This window comes from Chinchilla lanigera, unplaced genomic scaffold (assembly GCF_000276665.1).
Source record: "Chinchilla lanigera isolate Chin_1 unplaced genomic scaffold, ChiLan1.0 scaffold00022, whole genome shotgun sequence".
Lineage (NCBI taxonomy): Eukaryota > Metazoa > Chordata > Mammalia > Rodentia > Chinchillidae > Chinchilla > Chinchilla lanigera.
In genome coordinates, this window is record NW_004955423.1 from 25,664,310 (window position 1) to 25,677,090 (window position 12,781).

At 55.3% G+C, this 12,781-nt stretch overlaps 1 protein-coding gene across 3 annotated transcripts in view; it reads right to left on the reverse strand.

Annotated features, from left to right (window-relative positions):
• Window positions 1-11,086: 11,086 nt before the first annotated feature.
• Window positions 11,087-12,781, reverse strand: part of Cachd1 (cache domain containing 1) — a 143,529-nt gene continuing 141,834 nt past the window's right edge. For all 3 annotated transcript variants that reach the window (XM_013514449.1, XM_013514450.1, XM_013514451.1), the window contains one exon: window positions 11,087-12,635. In XM_013514449.1, coding sequence (XP_013369903.1) covers window positions 12,412-12,635 — 224 coding nt within the window. In that variant the 3' untranslated portion in view covers window positions 11,087-12,411. The remainder of the gene's footprint in view (window positions 12,636-12,781) is intronic.

Here is a 12,781-nt window from a genome sequence, read left to right on the forward strand (position 1 = left end):
GTCTCTGGACACAAGCAAAATGCAGACAAACTTTCTACCAAGCCATAACATACACCATCAGAAGTCCAGTACCCAATGCAGTCCTTCTTCCCAGAAGAAACCTCTCAAGCCCAGTCTTTACCAGGAGGCTTTCTATCAGCCTTCTGGTCTTCTGAGCTCTGACCAGAATATCCCACACAGAACAGCCAAAAGCATTCCAGCACTACTCTTTCAGGTGATATCTTCTAACCTTTTCAAACATTTCCCACAAGCCATTCTCATAGGCTCTTGAACCACATGGTCAGGTATGGTCACAGCAACAACCCCACTCCCAGTACCAAATTCTGTCTTGGTTACTTTTCTATTGTTGCAGAGACAACATGCCTGATGCCCAGTATTAAGGAAGGAAAGGTTCATTTAGCTCACAGTTTGTGGAGGTTTTAGTCCATACTCACCTGGCTCCAAGGAAGCTGAGGAATCTGCACTGGAGCCAGGAAGAGATGCTCAAGGTAAGGAACAAGTTAAGGAGGTGGAACAAAGTACTTACAAGCTGGGACCATGAGGAAGTTTTAGAAGAACTGGTGATGATGGCACAACTCTGAGATGCACTTAACCCACTGACTTGTCACAGAAAAAGGGTTAAAAGAGCACATTTTATGTTTTACATCCTAGCATTGCTGGTGCATGGGGATACACTCAGAAAAATGCATTTTTAGGTGATTTTCTCATTGTGTAAGCACCACAGAGTTCTTTATACAAACTAGGGTGATGTGATGTCACATATATGTAGTCTGTCATTATGTGGTGTGTGGCTGGGTATATTTTGCAGTAATAGAAATATTTCTAATAAATGCAAGTGCTCACATAGACCTGGACCTGGTCCTCCATCACTGAGGCTCAGCATTTCAGTCCATATTTGCAAGATGTTCACGGGATAGTGAGTTCATTTTCCCATTGCTGGAACAAAATACGTGACACAACCTAAAGGAGGAGAGGTTTACTTGGCTCACATAGTCAGGGGGTTCAGTCCATAACCAGCTGGCTCCAAGGCAGGCTAGCATGGTGGAAGGGCCTGGCGGAGGAAAGCCGCTCACCCCATGGCAAACAGGAGGCAGAGAGAAAGGAGGAGCCAGGACAAGAGAGTCCCCCTCCAAAGGCACAGACGGCCCCACCTCCGTCAGCCTTGCTCCGAAGAGCACATTCAGTTATGAACACATCCATGGAGGCAGACTGAGTGATGAGTGCAGCACCCCATGATCCTAGCACATGAGACTTTGGGGCACGTTTTAGATCTAAACCGCAAGGCGAGGAAGGTGAGAGCAGCCAACAGCTCAGCATGCACAGCCCTGAGGCAGGGGCTTTGGTCCTTCTGCCCCCTCCCTGACTGCAGGACCGGCTGGGTCTTAGTCTCTCCGCGTATCCTTACTCGCTTGAGGGAGGAAGCTACCACATCCTCTCGCCCTCTGATCGGGCTGGAAGAATGTCCTATTTTTTTTCTCTTCGCCTTTCCTTCCAGGTGAGAAGGGAGTATCTAAAGATGGAAACTAAGTGGGAACGTTTGCCAGAACCGCGAAGAGTCTGAATGTCAGTGTGCTTCCTGTCACTTCTGCTGCTACGGCTGCTACCACTGCTCAGCAGTGTTACTGCTGCTGTCTCATGCTGGACAATGCGCGGAAGGTTCGTTTCATTCTCAGACCCCCGAGGGGTTTACATTTTAAAGCTTGCAGTGAGTCAGGCCAGCAGCATCGTCCCAGGTTAGGAATCCACCCTCGTCCTGGAGGCTGCCTGGGCCTTCCTCTCCACTCCCCACCTCCTCAGCGCAGTGCATCGGGGCTGCCTCTGCTGAAATCTGCAGCGCATCCTGGTCCTGTGAGACCCAGGGAAAGACTTGCTCCTGAAAGGCCAGCAGGGAGACAGCTCTGCAGCCACCATTTGCTTTGTGTCTCTGCCCTTTCCAGCTTCTCCATAATTAACAGCCCAGCCCATATCCTTTTCCTATTCTTCCCTCTGCTTCCCGTCTCTGTAACCTGACTCCTGAGCACAGAGCATCTGCTGATGGAGCAGCACAGCCAGTCACCCCTCTGGCTGTCCCTGTCCTCTGCCCACGGCTGGGGGGCCAGGTGGCCTCCGATGACAGGTAGACCCGCAGTGGGAGGGCAGAGTAGGGAATTCCAGAGTTCACTGGAGAACCTGCGGCAAAATGGATCTCTGCACATTGTGTGGTGACAGATGCAGCACGCGGCACTTGCTGTATTTATTTTGGGAGGTTAAGCTTCAGAGTGGCAGCATGGATCCCAACTGTAACAGGCGACTGCAACCTGTAGCCTAAACTTCTCATCACCCCAGCGCCCCCATGAGCCAGCCATCCTCACCCCCGAATCAAGCCCTGCTTGGATTCGCATTCACTGTCATTTTCCTGTCCCGGGCGCCCACAGACTGCGCTCTGGCAGGCTTCTGCGGCGTCTGCCCAGGGCAGTGTGCAGGTCAGGGGTTCATTCCCCATGACTGCAGAGCAGAATCTGATTGTGCTGCATTTCCTCTATAAAATCTAAATTCATTGGGGGCTGGGGATTTAGCTCAGCGGCACAATGCCTGCCTGGCAAGTGCAAAGTCATGAGTTTGATTCCCCGTACTGGAAAAAAAAAAAAATCTAAATTCATTCTTTAACTGATACCCTGTCTTAGTCACTTTCCTGTCACTGGGACCAAACACCCCACGCCCGTGAGTCCAAGGAGGAGGGGCTGGGGATTTAGCTCAGCGGCAAAAGCACCTGCCTGGCAAGCGCAAGGTCGTGAGTTCGGTTCCCGGTACCGGAGAAAAACCAAAAAAAAAAAAAACAAAACAAAAAACAAGGAGGAGCGCTTTGCTCCGGCGCACAGGTTCAGTCCACAGTCACCGGCTCCAAGGGGCCCGTGGAGGGAAAGCGCTCACTCCATGGCGGGAAGGAAGCAGACTGAGGAGGGAGGAGCTAGGGACAAGAATGCAGCCTCCAGGCCACACCCCATGACCACTGCCAGCCCCCAGCCTCCCCCTCTCCTGACAGGTCAGTGGATGAATCCATGCTGCACACGGAGCGCACAAACCATACATAGAAGCGGGTGCTGTGAGGCTTGGCACACGGTAGAATGCTCAAGTCAAGTGAGGCATCGAGCTCTTCAGATGTTTCTACTTCAGCGTGAAATACTCAAAGTCCTTTCTCCTGTCTTCCTGAGATGTGTTGTGTCTTCCTGTGGCCCATTGCACTCCCCAGGCAGCTGCACCCCAGGTCTCCGGACTCCTGTCCAGCTGTGGCTTTGTACCTGTGGCCGTTCCCTCCTGGTCTCCACCATCCCGCGCTCTGTTTCGATGAGGCCAACTTTGTAAAGTTCCACAGGTGAAGGCGACCTCGAGGAACTTGCCTCCTGTCATGTACTGCACTTACTTCTCTACGTTATTCAGTGTCGTCTGGGTCCCTGGACTGGGCGTGTGCCGGGGTGAGTCCCCGCAGACGCCCCTCAGCACCCAGGCCAGCAGCTCCAGGACACAGTGCCCGGTGCTCAGGTCCCTGCTGCAAAGTGGTACGGCACTGGCTGTAGTCCACAGACACCCCCCTGTAGCTCTAGAAGCTGTAATACCTAACACAACGTGGACAGCAGGCAAGCAGCTGCTTTACTTAAACACATGTGAGTTTGATGTGGGTTTGCTACGAGTTTCTTCGGTTTGATTTTTACTGGTCACGTGGGGTGTGGGTCATGCACAACACAGCTGGGTCATGTCTTCGTTCCCTACCTCTGCGCCTGCCATCTCCTGCTCCCCGCCCACTTACAAAAGCCCCAGTTCCACGTTCCTCTCAGTTCTTTTATCCCCTTTCCCTGCCCTCTTACTTCCCTTTCCATTTGAAAAAGATCTCCCTACTTCCTATCATAGCTCTTTTATTTTGCTCTTATTCATATTTTGGGTTGCTCATGCAAGAGAAACCATGTGAAATGTAAGCCTGCTTCTGATTTATTTCACTTAACATCCTGGCCTCAGGGTGCATCTGTTTTCCTACAGATTACTCAAGTTTATCCTTCTTTATGGCAGTGTAGTACTCCACTGTGCATAAATAGCACGTTTTCTTCACCCATTCATCTGCTGAGGGGCGCATACGCCGTGCTATAGCCATAGGCATACATGGATCGCTGTAATTTAACTCCCGCAGGAAGGAACCCAGAAGGGGAATAAAACAGAAACAGTGTGCTGGAAGATAAAACAGGTAACACTGCACTTCAGGGATGACGACAAGAGAATTGTCTTTACATGGTAGGTGCAGACAAGATTTCCTTCAAATATTTTAGGCTTGAGAATGCAGTGTGTGGGCACTGCGGCCCATGCCATTCTGCACATCATACAGGGGAGGAAGCGGGTGTCCCGCTGCGGAGGTCCCGCGGTTTCCTTTGTTGACGTTCTTTCCCTGACAGTAAGTCTGGTAAGTCCCTGTGCTCGGAAATCCACTGTTTCGTAATCCGCTGAGCATTTCTGACTGTAGAAATTGTGCCTTCGCTGTCCTCGCCCCGAGGCCTCCCACTTTTCCCACCTCGGCTCAGGCTACAGTGAAATATCTGCGGATCCTCTGGCGCACACCCGTGTCTCCGGGCTCCGGTGTGGAGGGGACTCCGGGCTGCCGAGCGGCTGTCTCATTGCAATGGATTTGCCAAAGTAGCCACAGAATCTCCGCACTCCGTGCTTAGAGTGTCGTGCAGCTCTCCCATTCTGGCCGCTACAGGCGGAGGGCCTTACCTCATTTTAATTTGTCATTCACTATTTTAGGAAAGGGGAATGTTCTCCCATGGGGCTGCTTACGTTACCTCTTCACTGAAGAGGGACTTTCAGCCCAGATCTTTGCTTGTTTGTTGGAGCCAGGGTCTCAGTATGTAGCCCAGCCTGGCCCGGAACCCGCATCGCTCCTCCCGCTTCAGCCTTCCCGGTGCTGGCGTGCACCACAGCCCTGACAAGCGCGGTGCTTCTCTTCTGGTTGGGTCCTTTCTCCTGCACTTAACAGGTTTGCAGTGAGCGTTCGCATACATTATTCTTCTCAGCTCCAAGTGCAATTTTTTGCAAGTAAAAAATATTTTGGAGGCCACCTTTTGTTACTGAAGTTTTAAATGATGTCAGTCTTTGGGTTACAACTCTTGCTTTTAAAGGAATTCTTCCTTTCTGCAGGGCCCAGCTCATAGGCACGGGGTTTTACTTTGCTCTGGTAGTGAGCTTGGTTTTGATGTGGACACGGGACATGCTGATAAATCGAGTAATTCCGAGGTCTTCCAGCCTTTTAGCAGGGAGGCTTGCTGCTGTCACTTCAGGCACCGGAACTTTGTCATCTTCACCCTCCCTTCAGTTCCGTGTGTATGTGGTGTGAGTGTGGTGTGGTGTATGTGTGTGGTGTGTCTATGCATGTGTATTGTGTGTGGTATGTGTATGGTGTGTGTGTAGTATGTGTGGGGTGTGGCATATGTGTGTGGTGTGTCTCTGTGTGTTGCATGTGTATTGTGTGTTTGTGGTATGTGGTATGTGATATGTGTGGTGTATGTGGGTAGTGTGTCTGTGTGTGTTGTGTGTTTGTGGTGTGTGGTGCATGGTGCATGGTGTGTGTGGTGTGTGGTCTGTGTGTGTGTGCGTGTGCTACATAAACCCTATGAAATTGCCTCTTTTGGTGTCCTGTGTTTCATTTATCATCACCTAGTCTGGTCAGAAGGAAAGAATTATTCGCTCAGCAAACCGCTGTCCGGCCTGTTGGAGTGCAGTGGCAGGGGAGGGCACCGGGGCAGGGGGGCGTGGAGGGCTATGTGCGTCTGGTGTCGCTGTGGTCGTTCTGGCCTCGGACCCGAGTGGTATGGGCAGAGCCTCCGCTCCCTGACCTCTTGGGACCTGAGCAGCTCCCGGTCACCTGTCCACGTCCCTGGCAATGCCCGGTGGCTGCTGCCCGCTGCTCCTGGCCGTCCCGTGGCCCCAGGGCACCCTGGGTTTCATTTGGGCCCTGTGTGCGGTCTCCTCCTGTCCAGGCCTTTGTTCCGGGCTCCTCCCCCGCAGGACCCCGTCCCTCGAAGCTGTCTCTGGGCCTGCACCCGGAGGACCTGCTTCACCCAGTGGCAGCCTTGGGCGCACCGAGTTGGCTCTGCCCCCGCCCCCTCCCTGAGGACAGACCCAGGTTCTCGGGGAGGTGAGCCTGGGGTCCTGGCTGGGAGCAGAGGGGCGGCTGGGCTCGGCCTGGGGCTCCCGGGCCTGCTGTCTGTGGGGGACGTGGCCTGCGCAGTGAGGCTGTGGGGGAATGGGAAGGCTGGGCAGGGACAGCAGGTGTTCCCGGCAGAGTGGCGGCACACCCAAAGGCCCCGGGTGGGTCAGGGCCTGGACGTCCATGGCCTGCAGACTGCAGGAACGAGGCCCTGGGAGGCAGGAGCGGTGCGGGTCTGTGTCTAATGGGACATGACAAGTTGGAGGCTGCTTAGCGAGTTGCTAAGTTTTCGATCTACGTCTAAACTGATTTCTGTGCCCCGGGAGCGTGGCTCAGAGGTCAGAGCCCTTGCCTGGCCCTAGGTTAAAAATTTAAAAAACTTTTTTTTTTGTTAAAAAAGGAACCTGGGACTAACCTGCGCTACAGTGTGGACAGACCTCAAGCACGTTACACAGAAGTCGCACACTATTTGCACGAGGTGATTGGACCAGGTGTGCGCTCGGGGGGACAGAAAGTGGCCGTGGTCAGCGGACAGGAAGCAGGTGGCCAGGGCCCCGTGGCTCTGAGGCTTCCGTGGGACCGGTGACCCGTGGTGGTGCTGTCTGGAGGGGGCAGGCCCTTGGGGACAAGGTGGGCACCACAGGTCCAGGAGCAGGACCCGGAGGGCACTTAGGACCCGACAGCTGGGCCACTGTCCATCACCCACCCGAGCGCAGAGCAGCAGAGCAGGCAGGGTGACCTTGCCCACCACCACTGTGAGCTGGGCCGAGATCCGTGCAGGCCGCCTCGGGCCGCGCTGCAGTGAGTGGATGGACGCATGGATGGACGGACGGTCGGACGTACCAGCCGGTGGGGAAGTTCCGGAACAGATCTAAAGAGCACGTGCTGCCCCAGGAGCTGGTGCCTGTGACCCAGCGCTCTGCGAGGCTGAGGCAGGAGGTTGCAAGGTTGAGTCCAGCTTGGGAAACTTAGTGAGATCCTGTGTCAAAATAAAAAATAACAAAGGGCCAAGGACATAGCTTGGTGAGGCCTTGGGTTTGATCTCTGTTACTGGAGAGTGGAGCGGGAGTGTGGAGGACAAAGGGTCTCACAAGGGAGCCTCTCCGAGCGCCCCCTTGCCGAGCCAAGGTGCTGCTTACGTAATCTTTTCTAAGGCCCTGGGGCTGTGAGCAGGCAGGGATCCTGGTGAGTATATTGTTACATAAAACGCTTTAATCAAGCAGCCCAAAATAGACGAGGAGAGTGTGAAAGAAACACAAACAGCCCTGTGAGCAGTTGCACTGGAAAGCACGCGTGCGTCACCCCACCTGGAGGGAGGCTGCGGCACACCCGACGGGGAAGTGGCCGCACATCCATGTCGGGCAGCAGGGCTAGTTACACTCAGGAGGATGTAAGGAGCACAGAAATTATTAATGGAGGCTGCCCTCTCAAGGCGTAAGACTAAAACTGTGTTTTTGAAAGTTGTCGAAGTATTTCATGACAGTGACAACCTCATAAATTCCCAAACCTGTAACAGTGCGCTAATTGTGAGTACAACACACTAAAAAGACTGTGCCGGGTGTGGTGGCACACGCGTGTAATCCCAGCACCTTGGAGGCTGAGGCAGGAGGACTGCTGCCAGTCTGAGGCCAGCCTGGGCTATGTAGTGAGGCCCAAAGCAACAGCAACAAAAACCGTAGCCCTGATGCACGGGAAGAGCTCGCCGCGCCGTTGCTGCAGCACGTGTTTTAGAGACATCAACCGGCTTCACTCCCTGCCTTCCGTGCTGTTTATATTATTACAGCCTTTAATTACTGCCATAGTGGATTTGAAAATTTACTTTTTCCATAAACATCAAGGCCCGTGAGCCCAGGCTCCAGGGCTGCCAGCGCTGCCAGGAGGAAGAAGCAGGCGTCTTGTGTTTCTAGCGGGCTCCTTGGCCGCCCAGCGCTGTCCCCTCCATCACGGCTGTGGGGCTGCCAGCGACTCGGGCACCAGCCCGGAGCCCTCTGCTCCTGCACTCTGCTGCACCCTCTGCCACCTGCCTTGCTCCAGCGTGGCAGAGGCTTCTGGTCTACCCGTCCCCTGGCCTTGTGCCGTCCCTGCTGGCTCCAAGTGGTCTCTCACCGAGCCCCGCTGGCACCCCGCCTTCCCGCCCTGCGTCTCTCTTGTCCTGCCCCAGCACCCGGCTCTGATTTTCATCCTCAGGCCCTCCTGCCCCCTGCGAGGACCAAGGCAGCAGGCTGGTGCGCCTCCTGGCCCCGGGCACTGTGCTGCCCGCTGTCCCCGCCCCGCCTGGCTCCATCTTCAGGCGGCGGCTCCCGCGTTCTCTTGGCGCTCCCTGTGGGCATTGACTCTGGAGCCGGGGTCTCCCCTCCCGCAGCTCCCACGGGTTGCCCCCTATTTGCTGCCATGCTCGGTGAAACACCGCCCCCAGGGGTGGCAAGGGCCTCTGATGATCTCTCCTCAGCGGAACCCAAGGTCAGCGGGCGAGCCAGCGGCTGGCAATGTGCCGTCCGGTTCTTCCGTGCCACCCAGTGTGCAGTCAGCGTGGCCCTGGGGCTGCGGGCGGGCGGGGCGGCCACAGGCCCTCTGCGGGCGTCCCACATTGGCGGAGACAGATGTTCTCCTTGTGGCTGTCCTGCTGGGTCCAGCGGGGCCAGGAGAGGTCGCTCATCCCCGGCTTACTTCTCGTCTTGGAGACCTGACCAGGATCGGAGCCAGCACCGGAAACTGGCGTCACCCCTCCGCGGTCGTCGTCACCCCGAGCCAGGGTGGGGAATCGCACGCCGGCTGAGCTGGGACCCAAGACCCTGCTTCGCTTCCAGCCCTTTGGACTTGGTGCACTGCTGCCCAGGCAGGTGGAGAAAGCGCAGCTCAGACACAGGGCGGGCAACACCGGAAGGCAGGCAGGGGCCACGGCTGGAACCCGGGCACTGGAGAAAGCACAGGAAGAGAGGCCAGCCGAGTCCACGCCTGCGCCCCACAGGACAGCTCTGCCTCTGCCCGAGCACAGCCCTGCCCCTCGTGTTCCTGTGAAGGAAAGTGTATTTAATTCATCAATTAGTTTAGAGACCATTCTGGCCAGCCTTGAACTCACTGTGTAGCCCAGGCTGTCCTGGTACTCACAGTGATCCTCCTGCCTCAGCCTTCTGAGCGCTGGGAAGACAGGCGTGCCCACCACACCAGGCCAAGGGGGAAGGTTAAGTTACATTAACAGTTCCTTCTCAGGGAGGGAGTAGCAGTGAGTGACAAAGTGAGGGACATGAAATAAAGGGTACAGCAGCGGCCCTGAAGAGCAGTTTACAACTGATGAGGGGCGGGATGAGAACGCGGAAAATCTCAGGGTTTCCCGGCGGGCACACGGCCCACTGCTTACTAACAGCCCAGCTCAAAGGCCAGGGGGGAGGCACAGACGTGTGTCCCAACCTGACTTTTTAACCTGGGGAACCAGGACGATGAAGGCCCCGACGGTTCACGAAGACTCGGGAGGAATGTGGGGCGGGCGGGGCGGGGGGGACGGCTCGGGGGGCCCCGCCGGGGCGGGTCCGGGGGGTCCGGGGGCCAGGACTGTGGTGGTTGGGAGTCGTCGCGTCGCTCGGGCTCCTGGACGCCCTGCCCGCCCCCGCTTGCAGGCCAGCAAAATAAGCCCGAGTCGCAAACACGCATGCTAGCAAGGTGCCCTCGAGCATTCAGATGAAAGCAAGCAAATGAACAACCACCTCAAAAACTGCGCAAAGTCTCAGAAGTCGATTTATCTGCGAAGCACGGGGACAGACACGGCGAGGGGCCCCCAGACCGAGCCTTCTGATTAGGGCCACAAACAGAAACTTCCTTCTCTGTCTGTGCAGTGGTCCTGCGGCACACCGCAACCCAGGAGCCAGAGGGGAAGGATCGGCCCTGAGAGTTTCCCAAGGCAACAGCACGAACGCCACCGCCACCACCACCAAAGCTTTACATGTGCGCGGAATGCTTGGGTGAGAAGATAGAAGATCGCTTAAAAGACTGAGGTTTTAAAAATCTTTTAGTGGTACTGGGGATTGAACCCAACACCCTCACACTGAGCTACACCCCCAGCCTGGTTTTTTATTTTGAGGAGTCTTGCTCATTTGCTCAGCCTAGGTTTTAACTTGCGCTCCTCCTGCCTCAGCCTCTCAAGAGTGCTGGGATTACATGCATGTGGCACCATGCCTGGCTAGATCAAAACTTTAACCAAACTTCACAAACCTCTGTCACATTCTGCTGGATCTTCCACACTCAGATGTATTTTCTTGCTCAGGAGTAGCATTCAATTACCTGCCCTAGAGTTCAGGATAAGAAGAGTTATATTGCAAAAGACACCAAATGAATTTCGCTTCCTGTGTTGCAGTAGACTGTACATATTTTGTTTTTAAGCTCTAAGCTTTGTGCTTCTTTTCTTGAAAACATTAGGTTTCCACTCCAATCCTTCCACCCTCCTCAACTAAGAAGTTAGTTTTAGAACCGGGCATGGAGGCGCACGCCTGTTATCCCAGCACCCAGAAGGCTGAGGCAGTAAGATCGCTGCAAGTTCAAGCCTAGCTTGGACTACAGAGTGAGACTGTGTTTCAAAAAACCAAAAGATAAAACTAATTTTAGAAAAGAAGTTAGCTTTGTAACACAGAAATGCTTCCCTTCAGGGCAGAAAAAGTATCCTGCGGAGTTTACTGTTCTGGGAGACAGGGAATTCTCTGAGTGGAAACGTCTCCTTGACATCAGACACAGATTCGGCTGCTTGTGAAGAGGGCCTGAGGTTCCACACGTTTTTAAATGTTTGCCTTGTGTTTTATCCCACTCGATCCCTGCACTGCTTTGCATGTTTGAGCTGTTCAAGAGGAACTGGCCAGAGGCATCTCCAGGAGAGCTCACCTTCACAGCCAACAACGACGACGAGGCCCGCTAGGAAATCACGCTGCAACATTCTGCTGCATACAGTTTATTTCACTAGACTGCAATTTTATACACAGGATGAAGGGGGTTCCAGATAACACATATATAGATTACTTCCTGTACTGCAGAAGGACCAATTTTTTTTTACATCGTATCATAATACCCTATCATTAAAACATTATTCAGTGAATTTTTTTCCCAACTACACATAGACGGAGATTTACCACACACACACGGTGCAAGAATGTCTTCGTAACATACTGGAGTCACAAGGTGTGAATCTAAAATATATTGGTGATTAGAACACTATAAAAGCACCGCGCCCATGGCGCAGTGGCCGCATTTGATTAACCCTCGTCTGGACCCGGCCGTTCGGAGGTGACCTCCTGGATACCTGGCAGCAGCTTTTCACTGTGATTTCAAAAGAAATCTTTAATTAAGAACCCTAATTTCACAATTCTAAAACGCCTGCCCTCAAGTGTTTCATTCTCAGAAATGGGACATTTAAAAACACATCGTCTTTAAAACGAGGAGAATAAACCCAACCCTCCTGTAGCGGGAGGGCTGGGGCTGTGATATTAGATTTCGTAGAAACCTAAGGAAGCCTGGATGGGAAGTGGAAACGAACAACGAACGACAAAGAGACGGAACATTTGCTGTAGAACTGCCGGGATTCCCCTGCCCCTCCGGCTCTGAGGATGAACTCTGCCCGCGTCGGGAAACGATGCCAGCGAGTCAGAGAGCGAGGCTGCTCATGTGCCCGTTCTGTGCCGCGGCGGGCAGCGGGGTGCGGATCAGTTAAATAAGAAACAGAGCCGCCAGCCAGGAGCCGCACACCACACACGCAACGGCTCGGAACCGCCGGCCCCGGCTCCCGGCTCCCGGCTCCCGGCCTTTCCCCCGAAGTTTGAGAATGTTTGAAAAGTTCAATAAATAGTAGAAAAATAACCCTTTCCTTAGAAATTCTGAGATGCATCGCTGCAGCTGGGCGTGAGTTCCGCACAGCGATCGCGGTCTCCAGGGCTGCGGGGACACGCGGTGGGCCCGGGGTGCTGACGGCCAGCGCCCTGTCTCTCAGCCCCCGGCCGATGAAGGAGCTTGAGCCGGCTCCCGCAAGCGCACCTCGGCCGGCTGCCCCGAGAGTCCCGGCTCCTGGCGAAGCTCTGCCTTCAGCTCCGCCCGCGAGCGAGGCCAGGGCCGCCCATCGGCCCGTCCGCGGCTTCCTCCACGGGCCACCGTCCAGGCCCACCGGTCCGCACACGTCCGCGGGCAGGAGGTGGGGTCACCTGCTCTGGCCCGGCTCCCGCGCCAGGGCTGTCTCGCCGTGGCCTCACGCTGCCCCGCGCCCACCGAGGTCAGCACTCCGCGTCCACGGTGTGCACGGTCACGGCCGCCTGCAGGCAGTGGCTGTGGTGTGGGTGGCAGTGGTGGAACTTGTGGCTCAGGAGCGCTGCGGTCTGCGGCGGGGCGTCCAGGTCCAGGTCCTCCTCGTGGTTGCCCACGTCCACCCCCGCCGACACGGGGTCGTTGTTGCCGGGCGGATTCTCGCTGTCCTCCTGGGGGCTCATGGTGCTGTAACCTAGGAGGGGGACAGAGGGGTTCACGTGAGAGGTGTGGTGGGGGGCGGCAGCCGAGGACACGGCCCAGGCACCTGTCTCTAACCCAGGCCGGCACACACTTGCACGTGTCAGCTGGTGCTGGAGAAACTTACTTTGACAGATCTAG